This window comes from Mirounga leonina, unplaced genomic scaffold (genome assembly GCF_011800145.1).
Source record: "Mirounga leonina isolate KUSES-001 unplaced genomic scaffold, KU_Mleo_1.0 Mir_94, whole genome shotgun sequence".
In the NCBI taxonomy this organism is placed as follows: domain Eukaryota; kingdom Metazoa; phylum Chordata; class Mammalia; order Carnivora; family Phocidae; genus Mirounga; species Mirounga leonina.
Genome location: NW_023270855.1, coordinates 5,096,685 through 5,114,025, shown reverse-complemented (window position 1 = coordinate 5,114,025; position 17,341 = coordinate 5,096,685). Strand labels below are relative to the sequence as shown.

The following is a 17,341-nucleotide window of genomic DNA, read 5'->3' as shown; positions in this document are numbered from 1 at the left end:
CTATCCATGTTGTTGCAAATGGCAAGCTTTTAGTCTTTTTTTTTTTTGTGGCTGAATAATATTCCATATATCCTTTATTCATCCATGGATGGACATTTAGGTTGTTTCCATATCTCGGCTATTGTAAATAATACTGCAAAGAACATGGTGGGAATGGTGATGGTGGTGCATATACCTTTTCAAGTTAGTGCTTTCACTTCACTTGGCTAAATATCCAGAAGTGGGATTGCTGGATGGGAGGGTAGTCCCATTTTTAATTTTTCAAGGACTCCCCACACTCTTTTCCATAGTGGCTGCATCAATTTGCTTTCCTACCCACAGTGCACAAGGGTTCACTTTTCTCTATATCCTCGCCAACATGTCATTTCTTGTCTTTTCTTTTTCTTAAAGATTTTATTTACTTATTTGACAGAGAGAGAGACAGCGAGAGAGGGAACACAAGCAGGGGGAGTGGGAGAGGGAGAAGCAGGCTTCCCGCGGAGCAGGGAGCCCGATGCGGGGCTCGATCCCGGGACCCTGGGATCATGACCTGAGCCGAAGGCAGACGCTCAACGACTGAGCCACCCAGGCGCCCCTCTTGTCTTTTCAATAAGCGCTATTCTAACAGGTGTCAGGTGATAGCTCATTGCGGTTTTGATTTGCATTTGAAAATGCCACAGGTTTCCCACAGATTCGACCATGCTACATACCCTCGGGATGGATACTCCACGTCTAACGTGGTTCTATTCTGGCTCTTTCCACATCCTCCAAGTCTCCTGAATATTCCTTTTATCTCTAGCTCTCAGGAACTTTAAATCGACCCAAATTTATTCAGAATAGCAGTTGGGAGGCGGGGAGGAAGTGTTAAACATGCCCCCACCTCCGCCCCCTCATCCATCGCACACGTTGGCCAAAAGCGAAAGAATCTCAGGTTTTAGTTTTCCCACCTCTACAACGGAGAAGAGAGCTAGGGTCTGACCTTAACGCGTTGCTGGTAAGCACCTGGGACTGGAAAACCTTGGAAGATTACCGAGTCCCACCCCGCTGGTTCTTACAGCGCCTGCGCAGAAGCCGCGGGCCGCCTTGCACTGTTGGAACCCGCCTTGGCCCCTTCGCGCCCTCGGAGATTCGGCGCTCGACAGGCGTCTGTCAGCCTGTCTTCCGGTTTCGGTGCCGCGCAGGCGCGCCTGCCGAGCGTCGAGCAGCCGATGGAGATGGCGGCTGCTGCTGAGTGAGGGACTGCAAAGGCCCAGAGCCCGGGCGGGAGGACCCGACGGGCCTGCGTGCCAGTGGGAGCGCGGCCGGGTACAGAGGGCCGGGCAGGGCCTGAGGGGTGGGAGCACGGCTCCCCTGGGGAACAGAGACGGGCGGGCCGTGCGGGTGTGGGATGTGTGTGGTTGTGGTGGGTGTGACGTGCGTGGTGGGAGATGTGGCTTTCGGGCCGCGAGTTTCGCCTGTGTGTGCTTGCGACGATTGGGCTCTGGTTGTGTGGTTAGGCGGGGCGTGCATAGCTGTGTTTGGTTATGCGGCTGAGGGCGGGTGGGCGGTTGTCTCCCGAGTGCTTGTGTTTGGTTCCTTGGTTGTGTGAGCTTGAGGCGTTTGGGTCCCAGTTTGTGTGGAGTTCTTTGTAGTGTTTGGTGTGGCGTCTGTGCGATGTGTGAAGTTGTCATGCCTGCTCTGTAGGCTCGAGTCTTCATGTTGTGTGTGGTTATGCGACGTATACATAATCGTGTTGAATTATGTGGCGGGTGTTGTGTGCGGCCGAGGCGGTGATGAGTGCGACTGTGGGCTGTGTAGTGTTTGCGGCATGTAGCCGGGTAGCATTCATGCTGGGTGTATAATTTGAGGATATGTAGGTTTTATGTTTATTTTTAGCGTGGTGTAGGGTGTGAGGGGCTTGCATATGTTATGGTTGTGGGGTCTGGCTTGGTGGTTTGTAGTACATTTCTTTGGTTTGTGTTGTGTTTGGTTATGCGATTTTAGAGTTCGTTCACGCATTCATTCATTCTTGAGGCTTTATTGCGTTTCTTCATGGGGATAAGGTGGTGGGAAAAACGCACATGGTCTCTGCCCTTACAGAACTTAGAGTCTTATGTACTTAGTTATTTTATGTATTTGTGATTATAAATTGATATAAGTGCCCTGAAGGAAGTGCAGGAGCTGTCCCATGGTAGAATGCCTCAATAAGGGGCATTTCCTTGAGGAAGTAAGTTTGGGTTGTGATGTGAAGGGCGTGCGTGTATGTGTGTGTGTGTGTGTAGTGTGTGTGTTTGATTTGTGGTTGTTAGGGTGAATGCATGGGAAGGAAGGGGGCTTTCAGAGTCAGGGCATCTGATGAACCACTAGCTGGGGTGGGAACTGGAGCTACTATTTCAGTGACTGGAAAAGGGACTGAGATCTGTGTGTATATAGTCATGGGGTTTCTTAGAGGAAAAAAAACAGGGTCCTGGTGTTTCATTTGTTTATTTTCTGGGTCACAGCTACCCTTCAGTTTTGAGGACCAGGCATTCCCTCTTCACAGGCCCTCTCATCAGCTCCATCCAAAGCTGAGGGTCATGTATTTCCCCTTACTCTTTCCTGTAGTTTGTGACCTCAGGATTTTGCGGAGAAATTTCTCCACTTTTGTGGAATGGTTTTGTCTGGATTCTCCCTATGACTGGGAGTTTTTCTGAGGTGACATTGGAAGTGACTTTGCCATGGCCCAGTAAAAGTGAAAATGTAACTTAATTAAGCCCTGAATTGTTTAAGCACCAAATCCTTTTGTTTTTGAAGCAGTGAGAACATTAGGCTTGCTGTTCAACTGTCATTTATTGGCTTATAAAATCTAGTAAACTCATTGTAGAGAAAATACTCTACAAATATAAAGCAAAAAGTAGATTTTTCTTTTTACCACTGGGTTTCTAATGCTCCTCCTTAGACTAACGTTGGGATTTTTGTTTGGTTGGTGTTGGTTTTACTTTTGTTTGTTTTTTTAGGGCAGACACTATTTCTTTTTCTATTTGCATTTTTGACATATGTGTAAGAGCTCAGTACATGTGGTTGGTTAAATGACCAGGGTGAAGAGTCAAAAATTTCTGTATGTTGGTAAGTACTTCAGACATTTCCCCAGTGACTAAAATGGCATACAGATTATGAAGTTGGACCAGTTGGAGTGAATGTTAGAGAACTGCCTTGGTATTGTTTGCTTTTGAAGTTGAATTTTCTTATCTTCAGGAATCTGTGCTCCCTACTTCATTGAATTGCCATTGTCCAGTGATGTTCTCAAATCTTTAAAGGTTTTGTGTTTTGGTGTAAGGATTTGAGAAAGCAGTTTTGTGTTTTCAAACTCGTACTGAACACCTGAACACACATTAAGAAATCTTGAACTGTGAAAAGAACAAAGAAAACTCTCAATTGCTGCTAATTAGCCTGAATGGGCTTTTTTTTTCTTCTCCCTCTCCTCCCCCCTCTTTCCTGTTTCAGAGCTTCTCCTACTCCAAAGAGGAAACCTCATCCAGGGCCATGATACCACTTCTCCATCATCTGTGTGCTGCTTGGTTAAGCTAATGCTGTGAGAGCCCTGGTCCCTTGTGGAGAAATCAAGCTGACTGTTGGCATGAGGCCCCTGTCTTGCAGGGGTTGAAAGGGACACTGCTATGGCTTCTCTGGATGACCCTGGGGAAGTGAGGGAGGGCTTCCTTTGCCCTTTGTGCCTGAAGAACCTGCAGTCTTTCTATCAGCTTCAGTCACATTATGAGGAAGAGCACTCTGGGGAAGACCATGATGTCAAAGGGCAAATTAAAAGTAAGAGGCAAGAATTTTTTGCTTACCCTATTCTGTCAGTGGGAGCGTTAACTCATGGGATGGTTTCATTAACTTCTATGATGCCACCAGAACATCGGTGATAAACAATAGAAAATTAATAATAATAGCAGTGAACATATATGAACATGTATCTTATGCTTACCATGTGCCAGGCATTGTTCAAAGTCTTCCCATGATTGAACTTCATTTAATTCTCACAATAACTATTGGACTGTGAGACCCACTTTACTCATGAGGGTACTAGTCACAGAGAAATTAGATAAGTTGCCTGAAATCACATAGTGAGGCAGGGCCTGGCTTTGAACTTAGTAAATGTAAGTCTTATGCTTTGCTGTCTCTTGCTACACTGAATTATCTAATTGCCAGCCTGTAAGAATTTGGAGTGGAACTCCTTTCCTTTTTCTCTGAAAGTGGAGGCACATTGTACACCCATTTCCCTGTCACAAATTCAAGCCTTCTGCCATTCTTCCTTCTTCACTTATCCCTTGTCCTCTACAGGCCAGAAAAAGGAAGGTCATAGTTGAAAAGCAAGGAGAAACAACCCAAAAAGTTAAACATGGTTTTTGAGCTTCCCAGGCCTCAGGTCATTGAGAGTTGCAGAAAGATTTTTTCAAAGCAATTTTAACTAGACATAGTGTTCATTTCCGGTCCTCCTAAATATGATGCCACTACTCTGGAACTCACTTTCACCTGCTTCTCCCAACTGGCAGCATTTCTGAAGGCAGTGAGATTAAAAAGGTCTAGATGTGTATTCACAATTCTGTGTTGGATGAGAGAGAAGGGGAGGATCGTGTATTTCTAAGTGGAATTTGGCCTCCACACATGTGAGTCACGTGCCCCCTGTAATCATATAGTCCCACTCCATGTCTCACTTTTCAGTTCAGAAAAAATTGTTGAAATCATTAACATTTATAACCTCTGTCCAGAAACATGACAAAGTCAAATATTTTCAAAATCCTGAGGGCTGTGATAAATGAGGCTGGAGGAGAGCTGTAACTATTAGAAAGCCTCCCCCAAAATGTACATTTTATAGTTTTCAGAGTTCTCGCATAAATATTATTTCTTTTGATTCTCATAGCAACTCTGCAAGAAAGTGGTTGGTTTCATTCTGCAGAGAAGAAGTGAAGCTCAGAGATGTTGAGTGACTTATCCAAGGTTGCATAGGAATTGACAGAACTAGGCCTTGACCCCAGGTCTTCTGTCACCTCTGAGTCTAGTGCTGCTCTTTCCACTTGGTGTCACTGATGGTACCAGACCCTGTGTTGCAATCACAGTTTGTCCTGCAGCTAGAATGCAAACTGATCGTCTAGGTTTCCTTGGACAGTTGAAGGGCCGCCGTGATTTTTAATGAGCGTCTAGCCTGAGTGTCAGCTGAACTGAGTCATATACTGTTATGTCACTAAGACATTGATGCTAGTGGGTACAGAGGTTAGACAATGTCTTCAGCTTCCTGTGGTGACCTATTTATTAGAGGAAAAATGTTTAAGGTTACTTAGGGAATAATAGATGTGGGAATCCACTTAAAGAATAATAGAATAGAAATTTTATGAGTTGTGAAAAACACTTGAAAGAATTCTCTTGTGTTTTTCTAGAAAGAACTAAGAAATTGAGTTAAGCATTCCTTTAGTCTCATGATCATTTGTTTAGTCAGGAAGGAAGTCTTGCTTGTGTGGGAGTTTTCTGTGATTTAGAATCAGGAAAGTTTTAAAGATTGACATCAAAGATTTTTGAAAAGTCCTTCAAAAAGCAGGTCATGTCTTTATTTGGTCTTTCGGTTCTTAGAAATTTTATGACATTGCTGGTTTTGTCAAGTGAAATGTTAAAACCAAAAGCACAAACCTTGGTATCAGGTTTTGGAAGTAGTTTAAGAAAGAAAATATAAATTTGTCATTAGTAGAAGCTGATCAGTGAGTTTGGCCCCCAGCCCTGGTTCAGCTTCAGTTTAGCACTTGTACAGTAAGTGTAAGAAAAGGTGGTTGAAAATTAACCGTGGCTTTTGCTTTGTGTTTTTGTTGTTGTTGTTATTACTTTTTTTTTCTGCTTTGTGGTTTTAAAAACATATGGGATTGTTCTTAATTGACCCCTCTTGAAGTGCTACACCTGGGAAGGTTGCCAGAGTGTTCTTCTGTCCTCCTAAAGTGGTTAAATGGCATGGACTGCCTGTTTAACCCGACACAGTTTAGTCTTGTTTGCAAAAATGAATTAGTGAGTGCCAACTCCAGTTTCCTGTTTGCTAACCCTTTGTTTACATCAGGCAGTTTTCTCTCCCATGTTGTTAAGAGAGATTACTTGAATGCATTTTAGACGGTGTCCTTTAGTTCTGGTGGACCTTATTTTTTCCAGTGGGAGAAAGCCATCTCAGAGTAGCCACTAGCTTGACTGTCTAACTGAGACATATCTATGAGTATAACAGTTCCCCCTCTGCCTGCCAGCCCCTCCATATCTGCATTTCCCTAGGTTTTTGTAAAGCTATGGTAGTGTTTTTAATGTTATTCAGGTGACAGAGCACTTAAAAATTGCGGGAACTCCATGAAGTATTGATCTATTAAATCTAGAAGAATTGTATTTTGTATTAAATCTGATATTTTCGGGGCGCCTGGGTGGCTCAGTCGTTAAACGTCTGCCTTCAGCTCAGGTGATGATCTCAGGGTCCTGGAATTGAGTCCTGCATCGGGCTCCCTGCCCAGTGGGGAGTCTGCTTCTCCCTCTCCCTCTGTTGCTCCCCCTGCTTGTGCTCACTCTCTGTCACATAAATAAATAAAATCTTTAAAAAAATAAATAAAAATAAATCTCATATTTTCTACTAGATTCTAGGGGCAGAAAGGGATAATTACCCAAAATTTAAGAACCTTGATGAGAGCAACATAGGATCAAGAATTTTTTCCCACACAAGTTGACTGCTGTCCCTTTTTAACAAACAGCAGGTCCTCTCTCCTCAGTACAGGGAGCAAAACCCTGTTCTGCAGATGCTTAGTTTTTTGATTTTTAAAATTTTTTTTATTTTAAAGATTTTATTTATTTATTTGACAGAGACAGACACAGCGAGAGAGGGAACACAAGCAGGGGGAGTGGGAGAGGGAGAAGCAGGCCTCCTGCTGAGGAGGGAGCCCAATGCGGGACTTGATCCCAGGACCCTGGGATCATGACCTGAGCAGAAGGCAGACACTTAACGACTGAGCCACCCAGGCGCCCCTGTAGAATTTAATTTTTAAAAAACTTTATTTTAATTAAGATATAGTTTACACATAAGTTTTTATGTGTGCAATTTAGTGAGTTTTGAAAAATGTATATACCCATGTAACCACCTCCCCAGTTAAGGTCTAGAAAAAAACATTTCCATTGCCTTGGCCCCCTCATTGAATTTCATTTTATACTTTAATTGGGCTCTTAAATTTGGCAATGAATAGTAATTTAGCTGTATATTGGCTATATAAACCAACTTACTGCTAATACGAGTGAATGAATGCTCTGTGGTATTTGTAATACAGTGGTTGTGGACTCATTATTACAATTTATTTGGGATCCAAAATTTTTTAAATAAAGCATAGTCATTTTATCAGCTCTTGTGTTTTGAGATTTCCTTTGACTTTTTACTAGATGTTTATGGATCGATTTATGGTATTTGTTTTATTTTTTAAGGTCTTGTCCAGAAGGCTAAGAAAGCCAAGAACAGGCTGTTGAAACGAGAAGATGACCGAGCAGAATCAGGGACACAAGGATATGAGTCTTTCAGTTATGGAGGGGTCGACCCTTACATGTGGGAACCCCAGGAACTAGGTAAGAAGTTCTCTTCATTCATTCAGCAAATGTTTGAACATCTATATGTACTTGGTGATGTTTTAAGAGTTAGCTGAGAAAAAGAAGTGGGGGTGGAGCACCTGGATGGCTTAGTCAGTTAAGTGTCCAACTCTTGGTTTCGGCTCAGGTCATGATCTCACACAGGCTCTGTGTCCAGGCTCTGTGCTCAATGGGAGTTTGCTTGAAGATCCTCTCCTTCTGGCCCTCCCCCTAATCGCACGCTCACTCTGTCTCTCTAAAATAAATAAATAAACCTTTAAAGAGGAAAAAGTCAGCTGAGGAGACATCAGTAAACCAGAACGGTCTAAGCTTCTTATGGACCTTATGTCCCAGAGTGGAGCAAAAATGGATCAGAATGAACTGAGCATCTGCTTTGTGTTAGGCACTGCATTAAATGCTTTACATGTGTACTCATGTAATCCTCATTGCACTGGATGGGGACCTGCCCAGAGTCAAACAGCTAAGGAACTATAGAACTGAGGTAGGAATCCAGATGTTTGACATCAGCCGAGGCAGAGACTCCATTGACTGGGCTGTCTCTTCTCATGTAGGATGTTACCTGCCTAGCAAGAGGCACTCATTGACTTATTTGTGCAACTGAATTTTCTGAAACACATAATTATGGTACCATCTACTGAGTTTCAAAATAATCGTCTTGGGGTGCCTGGGTGGCTCAGTTGGTTAAGCGTCTGCCCTCGGCTCAGGTCATGATCTCAGGCTCCTGGGATCGAGTCCCACGTTGGGCTCTCGGCTCAGCAGGGAGTCTGCTTCTCCCTCTTGCTCTCCCTCTGTGCTTCACCCCTCTCTCTCTCTCTCAAATAAATCAATAAAATCTTTTTTTTAAAAAAAACATCTTTGTGGGCGCCTGGGTGGCTCAGTTGGTTAAGCGACTGCCTTCGGCTCAGGTCATGATCCTGGAGTCCCAGGATCGAGTCCCGCATCGGGCTCCCTGCTCGGCAGGGAGTCTGCTTCGTCCTCTGACCCTATCCCCTCTCATGTGTTCTCTCTCTCTCATTCTCTCTCTCTCAAATAAATAAATAAAATCTTTAAAAAAAAAAAATAAAAAAAAAAAAACAAAAAAAACCCCAAAAAACATCTTTGTGAGGTGATGAAAATGTTCTAAGATTTATTTTGGTGATGGTTGTACAACTCTGAATATGCTAAAAACCATGGAATTTGTATGCTTTAAATGGTGGATTGTATGTCTGTGAATAACATCTCAAAAGAGCTGTTACCAAAAATGCCACATGATGTTGAACTAGCTAATTTTACATGTCCTTTAACTGTTGTATGATAACAAAACTTAATATATTTTCTGTCCATACAATGGACAAATAATGATTTCCTCCTAAGGCTTTATTATACTTTCATATTCATTATCTTTTGCATTTTTCACAAAAGCTTCATGAGGTGGAATAGGTCATGATGCTCATTCCCATTTACAGATGAGGAAACAGGCTCTAAGGAGGGAATTGATATTTACCCAGAGTCATCTACCATATTCTTCTTATAGGGCCACAATGGAATGTGTCTTTTTGAATGAGGACAATGTTAGAACTGCACTGTCTGATAGGATAGCCACTAACTATATGTGGCTATTTAAATTCAAATAAGTTAAAATTAAATAAAAGTAATTTCCTCAATCATACACTAGCCATATTTCAAGTGCTCAGTCTACACCTGTGGCTAGTGGCTACCATATTGGAGAGTGGAAACATTTTCATCATGGTAGGAGAAAATGGCTTTAAAAATAACACTATAGGAATGCCTGGGTGGCTCAGTTGGTTAAGCGTCTGCCTTCAGCTCAGGTCATGATCCCAGGGCCCTGGGATGGAGTCCTGCATCAGGCTCCTTGCTCAGCGGGGAGCCTGCTTCTCCCTCTGCCTGCTGCTTCCCCTGCTTGTGCTCTCTCTATCTCTCTGACAAATAAATAAATAAAATATTAAAAAAAAATAACACTGTATATGGGGTGCCTGGGTGGCTTAGTCGGTTAAGCATCTGCCTTTGATTCAGGTCATGATTGGCTCAGGTCATGATCTTGGGGTCCTGCGATCAAGCCCTGCATCAGGCTCTCTGCTCAGCGAGGAGTCTGCTTCTCCCTCTTCTTTTCACTCTGTGCTCTCTCTCTAATCAATCAATCTTTAAAAAATAAATAAAAAATAAAAATAACATAATGTAACATTGTTAATTACACTTTAGTAAAAAAAAATAATAAAATAAAAATTTAAGAAATTTTCAAATCAGGGGCTCCTGACTAGTTCAGTGGAAAGAGTGTGCGACTTGTGATCTCAGGATTGTGAGTTCGAGCCCTGTGTTGGGTATAGAGATTACTTAAAATTAAAAAAATTAAAATTTTCAAATCAATATGTTGTACACCTGAAACTAATAAAACTTGATAGTATACATACAGTAATGAGTTACATATGAAAGTCAATTTGAAACATGAAGGAGAAATTTCAGGCATGTGAATTCTTATTAGCTTTTTGATAGCCTGTTTCATGATTGCCAGTGTTAAATTATCAGAGCAATTTTCTGATTAACTTGCCGGTTTCAACAACTGGAGGAAGTCAGAGTTGTGGAAGGTCAAGTGAATGGCAAATTTTAAAAGTTAAGATCTGTGGTCACGCCCGGGTGCCTGGGTGGCTCAGTCGGTTTGTCTGCCTTTGGTTCAGGTCATGATCCCGGCATCCTGGGATCGAGCCCCATGTCAGGCTCTCTGCTCAGCAGGGAGTCTGCTTCTCCCTCTGCCTGCCGCTCTGTTTGTGCTCTCGCGCTTGCTCTTTCTCTCTCTCTCTCTCTCTGTCAAATAAATAAATAAATAAAATCTTATAAAAAGAGATCTATGGTCACGCCTAAGAATTTGAAACTAAAATTTAATTAGATGTTAGAGAGTATCGTTAGGGGAGAAAAGAGCAAGGATGGTGCAGAGTATAGTATGTGAGAAGCTCCAGGTGGGGCACAACTTATAAGTGAATAGGCCATGGTTGGGAAAAGGAAGTGGACTGTGTGCTGGGGGTGAGGGCAGCTGGGGTGGGTTGGTGTTTTGGAAGAGGGGATATTTCAGATATGCTGAAACAACAAGCTACCATTTGGTTCCATTTGTGTGAGAAGGTTTATCCTTGGATCTTTGCTGCTGGACTGATCAAGGAATCAGTTTAACTAGCTCTTCTAGTGACATCCGTTAGCATTAACATTTTGGGGGCTTTTTGAGAAGGACTGTTTTTATTCTGATGAAAAACGATAGTGTACCAACTTTGGAAAGCACAGGAAAGTATGAGAGATTTTTAAAAGTCTCCCATATTACTGTCCTTTTTAACAAAAATTCATGTGCCAGATAGTGTTCTAAGGAGTTCATAAATTTTAACTTTTTAATCCTCCTAACAACCTTGTGGAGTAGGTACTACTGTTATCCCATTTTGTAGAGGAGTACTCCCAAGTTACACAGACATTAAGGAACTTGTTCAAGGTCACACAGTGTGTGGCAGAATTGAAATTTGAGCACAGGCAGGCTCCAGTCCAGGCTCTCCTCCACCATACTCTGAGGTCTCTTATATTGCTCTTTATGGCCTCCAAGGTAACTGTGGTTAACATTTTAGCAAATTTGTTTCCATTTGCTTGTCTTTGAATTTTTAGTAAGACTCTAAACTCGTTGAATTTCTACTTGTGTTTAAAACTCATTGAAGGGGCGCCTGGGTGGCTCAGTTGGTTGGGTGTCTCTCTTTGGATCGAGTCATGATTTTGGGGGTCCTGGGATCAAGCCCCATGTCGGGCTTCCTGCTTGGCGGAGAGCCTGCTTCTTCCTCTCTATCCACTTGTGCTCTCTCTCGCTATCTCTCTCTCTCTCTCTCAAATAAATGAAATCTTAAAAAAAAAATAAATAAAATTCATTGAGGATGGGGCACCTGGGTGGCTCAGTCGGTTAAGCGTCCAACTCTTGTTTTCGGCTCAGGTGATGATCTCAGGGTCCTGGGATCGAGCCCTGTGTTGGGCTCGTGCTCAGCTCAGAGTCTGCTTGGGATTCTCTCTCCCTCTCCTTCTGTTCCTCCCCCACACTCGTGCTCTGTCTCTTTCTCAAATAAATAAATACAATCTTTTTTTTTTTTTTTTTAAAGATTTTACTTATTCATTTGACAGAGAGATAGCAAGAGCAGGAACATAAGCGGGGGAGTGGGAGAGGGAGAAGCAGGCTTCCCGCTGAGCAAGGAGCCTGATGCGGGGCTCGATCCCAGGACCCTGGGATCATGACCTGAGCTGAAGGCAGACGCTTAATGACTGAGCCACCCAGGTGCCCCAATAAATACAATCTTAAAACAATACAAGGTCATCTGTAAAAAAAAATAAATAAAATTCATTGAAGATAAGCAGCGAGGGAGAGGGGCTCTCTCAGAGAAACAACATGTCATTCATCTCCCCATTTCCTGTCCTAGGCGCTGTGAGAAGCCATCTTTCTGACTTCAAAAAACACCGAGCTGCCAGAATTGACCACTATGTTGTTGAAGTCAATAAATTAATAATCAGGTTAGAGAAGGTAAATTTTGTTGTTTTAAAACATTTTCTTTTCTGCAAGTATAAATTTTCTGGGGGAGAAAAAATTAGATTTCTGCAGTGTGTATTAGGTATGTTGTATATATTGGATGCTGGCAGAGAAACGCCCCACCTTGAGCTCACCTAAGAGGCGCAGAGGACATGGTGTAGATAGTTCTAGCCTGGGCTGGTTTTACTGTAGGAGATGGCCCAGGTTGACAGACATGCCTCATATCCAGCTTTCCTTTTCCTTCCTCTGAAGCCCACTTGGCTGCTGGAAAACCTTTCTGCTTTCAAATTATTTCCTCTTTTGGGTGTCCAAAGTACAGTCATGCAGTGGGACATAGTGTGTGATACTCGATAACAAACAGAAGCTTGGGACAAGGTCTGTGAGGAGTACTCATCCAGGGCCAGCATTCAGTGTGGGAATATCTGGACTGGGCCTTCTTGTCCTGTGGTACCAGAGTGTGTCTTCACACCCACAATCATTCTGTTCTACTTTGACCCTAGAAATGCTTGTTGTGTATAACCTGGATTTTATGGTGGGCATGGTAGCAACTGCAGGTATAGTTCTTGATGTGTACTTTGTAGGGCAGAAATATGTGCCCGGTTTCATTGTCCAGGAGGACCGTGGAGAATCAGGAATTCCCCATTGCTTTCAGTAGCCACACCCACCACATCCTTGCCTACCTCTGGTTATTGCATAAATGGAGAACTGACGAGATTGGAATCAGGTCATGGGGAAGGGAGCTGCCTTCTAGATGCAAGCTAATACTCTGTCTAGTGTGAAGTTGCTTTTGTGACTTTGTGGGGTTGGGGATGACAGATGAGACTTGAGAAGTGAAGATGTGTGAATTCCTGCTTGATGCCTCTTGCCTGTGGAAAGTATGTACATCACCTGTTTAATTCCATTTGGCACTGTCTTCTCCTTGTCAGCTCACTGCATTTGACAGAACGAATACCGAATCTGCTAAGATACGAGGTAACTCTAGAATTTTGCTCACATTCACTCTATTTATCTTTCTCCCTGACCAAACCTCTTTTTAAAATGGCTAGCTTTGGGGCGCCTGGGTGGCTCAGGTCATGATCCCGGGGTCCTGGGATCGAGCCCCGCATCGGGCTCCCTGCTCGGCGGGAAGCCTGCTTCTCCCTCTCCCACTCCCCCTGCTTGTGTTCCCTCTCTCGCTGTGTCTCTCTCTGTCAAATAAATAAATAAAATCTTTAAATAAAATAAAATGGCTAGCTTTTCTGTTTGTTTGATTTTTGTTTTGTTCTTCCCAAAGCAATAGAAAAGTCTGTGGTGCCTTGGGTCAACGACCAAGATGTCCCTTTCTGTCCGGACTGTGGGAATAAGTTCAGCATCCGTAACCGCCGCCACCACTGCCGCCTCTGCGGGTCTATTATGTGCAAGAAGTGTATGGAGCTCATCAGTCTCCCTTTTGCAAGTAGGTAATGTGGAGGTGGGGCCCTAGCCCTGTTCTTCTTGTGACTGGCTTGTTTGCTGATCACTAGTGGGTGATTTTTTGAACGTTTTTGTTTAAGTGAATGTCCCATGGGATCTTCATCCATTCATTTACTGATTCCATGAAGCCTGCTATAGGCTAGGCACGATGCTAGCTAGGGTCCAGGGATACAGTGGTGGATAACAAGGGCTGGCAAACTTTTTCTGTAAAAGATCAGATAGTAAATAGTTTAAGCTTTGTGGGCTACAGATGGTCTCTGTGACATTTCTTCTTCTTTGTTTTTTTTAAAGATTTTATTTATTTATTTGACAGAGAGAGACAGCGAGAGAGGGAACACAAGCAGGGGGAGTGGGAGAGGGAGAAGCAGGCTTCCCGCTGAGCAGGGAGCCCGATGCGGGGCTCCATCCCAGGACCCTGAGATCATGACCTGAGCCGAAGGCAGATACTTAACGAGTGAGCCAATCAGGCGCCCCTCTTCTTCTTTTTTTAAACAACAAAGGTTGTGGGCGCCTGGGTGGCTCAGTTGGTTAAGCGACTGCCTTCGGCTCAGGTCATGATCCTGGAGTCCCTGGATCGAGTCCCGCATCGGGCTCCCTGCTCGGCAGGGAGCCTGCTTCTCCCTCTGACCCTCCCCCATCTCATGTGCTCTCTGTCTCTCTCATTCTCTCTCAGATAAATAAATAAAATCTTTAAAAAACAAAACAAAACAACAACAAAGGTTGTTTAAAACCTTTTTTAAAACCATATTTAGCTCAAGGGCCATACAAAAGCAGGCTGGACTTGGTTTACAGGTCATGTTTGCCCACCTATGGTTTATAAGGCATTGTCCATTCTGCAAAGGGTCTAGCGTCTAGCAGAGGATACAGACTTACAAATAATTGCTTTATAAAGAGATAAGTATTAGGAGAGAAGTTGCATCAGACACCCAGGAGAGCTGACCAAATCGTTGTCAGCTCTGCTTGGAAGTGGCAGCTGAGGCTTTGAGAGGAGACTATAAGAAAGGTTCTTTATTTTTTTTATTTTTATTTTTTTTAAAGATTTTATTTATTTATTTGACAGAGAGAGACACAGCGAGAGAGGGAATATAAGCAGGGGGAATGGGAGAGGGAGAAGCAGGCTTCCTGCAGGGCAGGGAGTCCGACGCAGGGCTCGATCCCAGGACCCTGGGATCATGACCCGAGGCGAAGGCAGACGCCTAACGACTGAGCCACCCAGGCGCCCCAGAAAGGTTCTTTAAAAATGAGCAGGAGGCTAGTCCTTTCCTTTGAGATAAAAGTCACAGTTTATTGTCATATAGAACAGACTGTAATATCATAATATGAGAGACATTGAGTGCTGGGGGGATCAAGAGCATGGATGCTCAGGTTTGGGAGGTGATGTTTGAGAAGAGCCTTAAAAGATAGCAAGGATTGCAAAGAGGTAGGGCAGGAGGGATCCTGGGTAGAGTGCAGAGTAGGAGCAAAGGGCCCTTCCCTGGGGGAAGGTTAGTAAATGAGCAAATAGAATAGTTGGGGGAGTATAGAGGACACGTTTGAGAATTATGGGGATGGTGGCTACAATGTTAGGTGGAACCAGAGGGTGTAGAACTTTGAGTCTCAACTGGTTAAAAGTTGCTAAAGATGATCTCTTGGGCTTTGGGCCAATTCTGGGACATTTGAGGTGGTTTTGCAACCCTGGGGAGTTCCGCTGACTCTGCATGTGCTGTTGGCTATGGAGCATCTGGACAATGTGGGACGGAAGCAGATGCTTCCTCCGTCCCGTTCTGACATCCGGCAGGCACACATTACCTTGATACCTTCCCGTTCTCCCTGAAACTGACTTTCTGTTTCACCTGAGCCTTCGTAAGCTATGCTTTTGAGACACTATTCACCTTTCTTATCTTGTGCTAATTAACATTTACTGGGCAGGTGCTGTGGGGTAGCCCCGTTGGCTATATTGGGGTACAGGTATGAATAAGACCGTTCGTACCCTCCCAGATTCACAGAGCAGCTCGGGGTATACGTAGGACTGTCATGCAGGGAGAAGAGAGGAATGTGCTCCAAGAGGGATGACGTGGTGGGACCTGATAGGAAGGGCATATTGCTTTGCCTCAAGGAATAGAGTAGGGCTTCCAGAAGGATGGACCACTTGAGCTGAGCCTTGGAAGGGGCAGGAGTCAGGTATTTGGGAGTGGGGAAGTCCGTCAGGACGGTCTGGGGAGAATGTGGATCGTGTTGGGTCAGGCTAGGAATGGGCTTCAGAGCCTCAGAGAGAGACCTTCCTAGGCTGTCTGGCTTTTTCCTGGCTGGCATTGGGAGTCCCTCCCACCACAGAGCCTGACCCCAGGAAGGCGAAGGTGTGGTGCTTCTTGCCCATAGACAGAGCCTGCATCAGCACCTGTGGCCGCCCCTCTGTTGCGAGCGGTGGGGTGATGGGATGCTGCGGGCTCATTGCCACCTGTCCTGTGTTGTGCTTTACAGACAAGCTCACCAGTGCCAGCAGAGATTCCCTGAGCACCCACACCAGCCCCAGCCAGTCACCCAACAGTGTCCATGGCTCCCGCCGGGGCAGTATCAGCAGCGTGAGCAGTGTAAGCTCCGTCCTGGATGAAAAGGATGACGACCGGATCCGCTGCTGTACACACTGCAAGGACACGCTGCTCAAGAGAGAGCAGCAGATTGATGAGAAGGAGCACACCCCCGACATTGTAAAGCTCTATGAGGTGACTCACCGGGTGTGGTCCTGGGTCTGATTTGAGATGCAGATTTGGCTGTTACATGTTATGTGCATGCCTGCATATTTTGGAGAATGCTTTGGGAAGTTGTTCTTTGAATCATTTTTACTTTCTGCTAAAGGGCCCTGGTACGGTTTCCTAGCTAGGGCCCTGGGTGATTCACAGAGTCATCCTGGGTATGTTGCAACAACCTTGTTCCCTCACCCCTCCTTGCCCACTTGAAAGCAGGAGGTTGGAGACTTTGGTGGCCCAGGGGCAAGAGGAGGAAGGATGGTTGCCATTCGGTGTGGACAGGATTTGCATATGAGGAGTAGTGGAGCTGGATCAGGTATGAACAGTGGGCCAGAAGAGTCCTGGGAAATTCACTTGGGAGCTTCAGGCTTTACAGGTTTGAGTGACTGCCCATGGGCATAGAGCTTCCCTTTTAAGTCCATTCAAATGCCTCAGCTGTCATTACCACCAGCAATCCCAAAACACATTCAGTAGATGCATACTTTGAGAGGAACATAGGGTCGTGCAAAAACGGGGGATTCAGAGTCAGACGGGGAGTGAGTCTACCTCACTCCCAGTGGCTGGGGGGACCTGCAGGCTGAGAAGGATTAGCCAGCTGGAGGTTTCATAAACAGGTGATGGGAGATGGGAAGGGGGAGATCAGCCTGGTGGAGGTAGCAGCGCATGTAGAACCCTGAGCAGAGGAGCGCCTGGGCCTTCCTCCACTTACAGTGAGGCCACGTCCTGATAAAGCCATCCTGAGTTGAAAATATCGCAAGTCGAAATTGCCTTTAATACACCAAACATACCAAACATCATAGTGTGGCAGCCTGGCCTACACTAACCGTGCTGGGAACAGTGACGTTAGCGTGCAGTTGGGCAGAAGCCTCTAACACAAATCTGTTGGATAACAAAGTGCTGAGTGGATCGTGTAACTTACTGGATACCGTGCTGAAAGTGAGAAGCAGAAGGCTGAGTGAGTACAGGGTGGTCCTAAGGGTATCGGCGGCTGACCCTGTGATCACACGGCTGGCCTGGAGCTGCGGCGGCTGGTCACGGGAAGGTGTCC

The 17,341-nt window shown here is 44.7% G+C and overlaps 1 protein-coding gene across 2 annotated transcripts in view; it reads left to right on the top strand.

Annotated features, from left to right (window-relative positions):
* Positions 1-1,157: 1,157 nt before the first annotated feature.
* RBSN (rabenosyn, RAB effector) overlaps positions 1,158-17,341 on the top strand; it is a 28,252-nt gene continuing 12,068 nt past the window's right edge. Inside the window, exons 1-7 of one of the 2 annotated variants that reach the window (XM_034996392.1) lie at positions 1,159-1,284; positions 3,442-3,762; positions 7,423-7,560; positions 12,009-12,109; positions 13,042-13,087; positions 13,389-13,550; positions 16,028-16,269. In XM_034996392.1, coding sequence (XP_034852283.1) covers positions 3,615-3,762; positions 7,423-7,560; positions 12,009-12,109; positions 13,042-13,087; positions 13,389-13,550; positions 16,028-16,269 — 837 coding nt within the window. In that variant the 5' untranslated portion in view covers positions 1,159-1,284; positions 3,442-3,614. Of the gene's footprint in view, positions 1,285-3,441; positions 3,763-7,422; positions 7,561-12,008; positions 12,110-13,041; positions 13,088-13,388; positions 13,551-16,027; positions 16,270-17,341 lie in introns of both variants that reach the window. The other variant, XM_034996393.1, reaches the window with a different exon arrangement.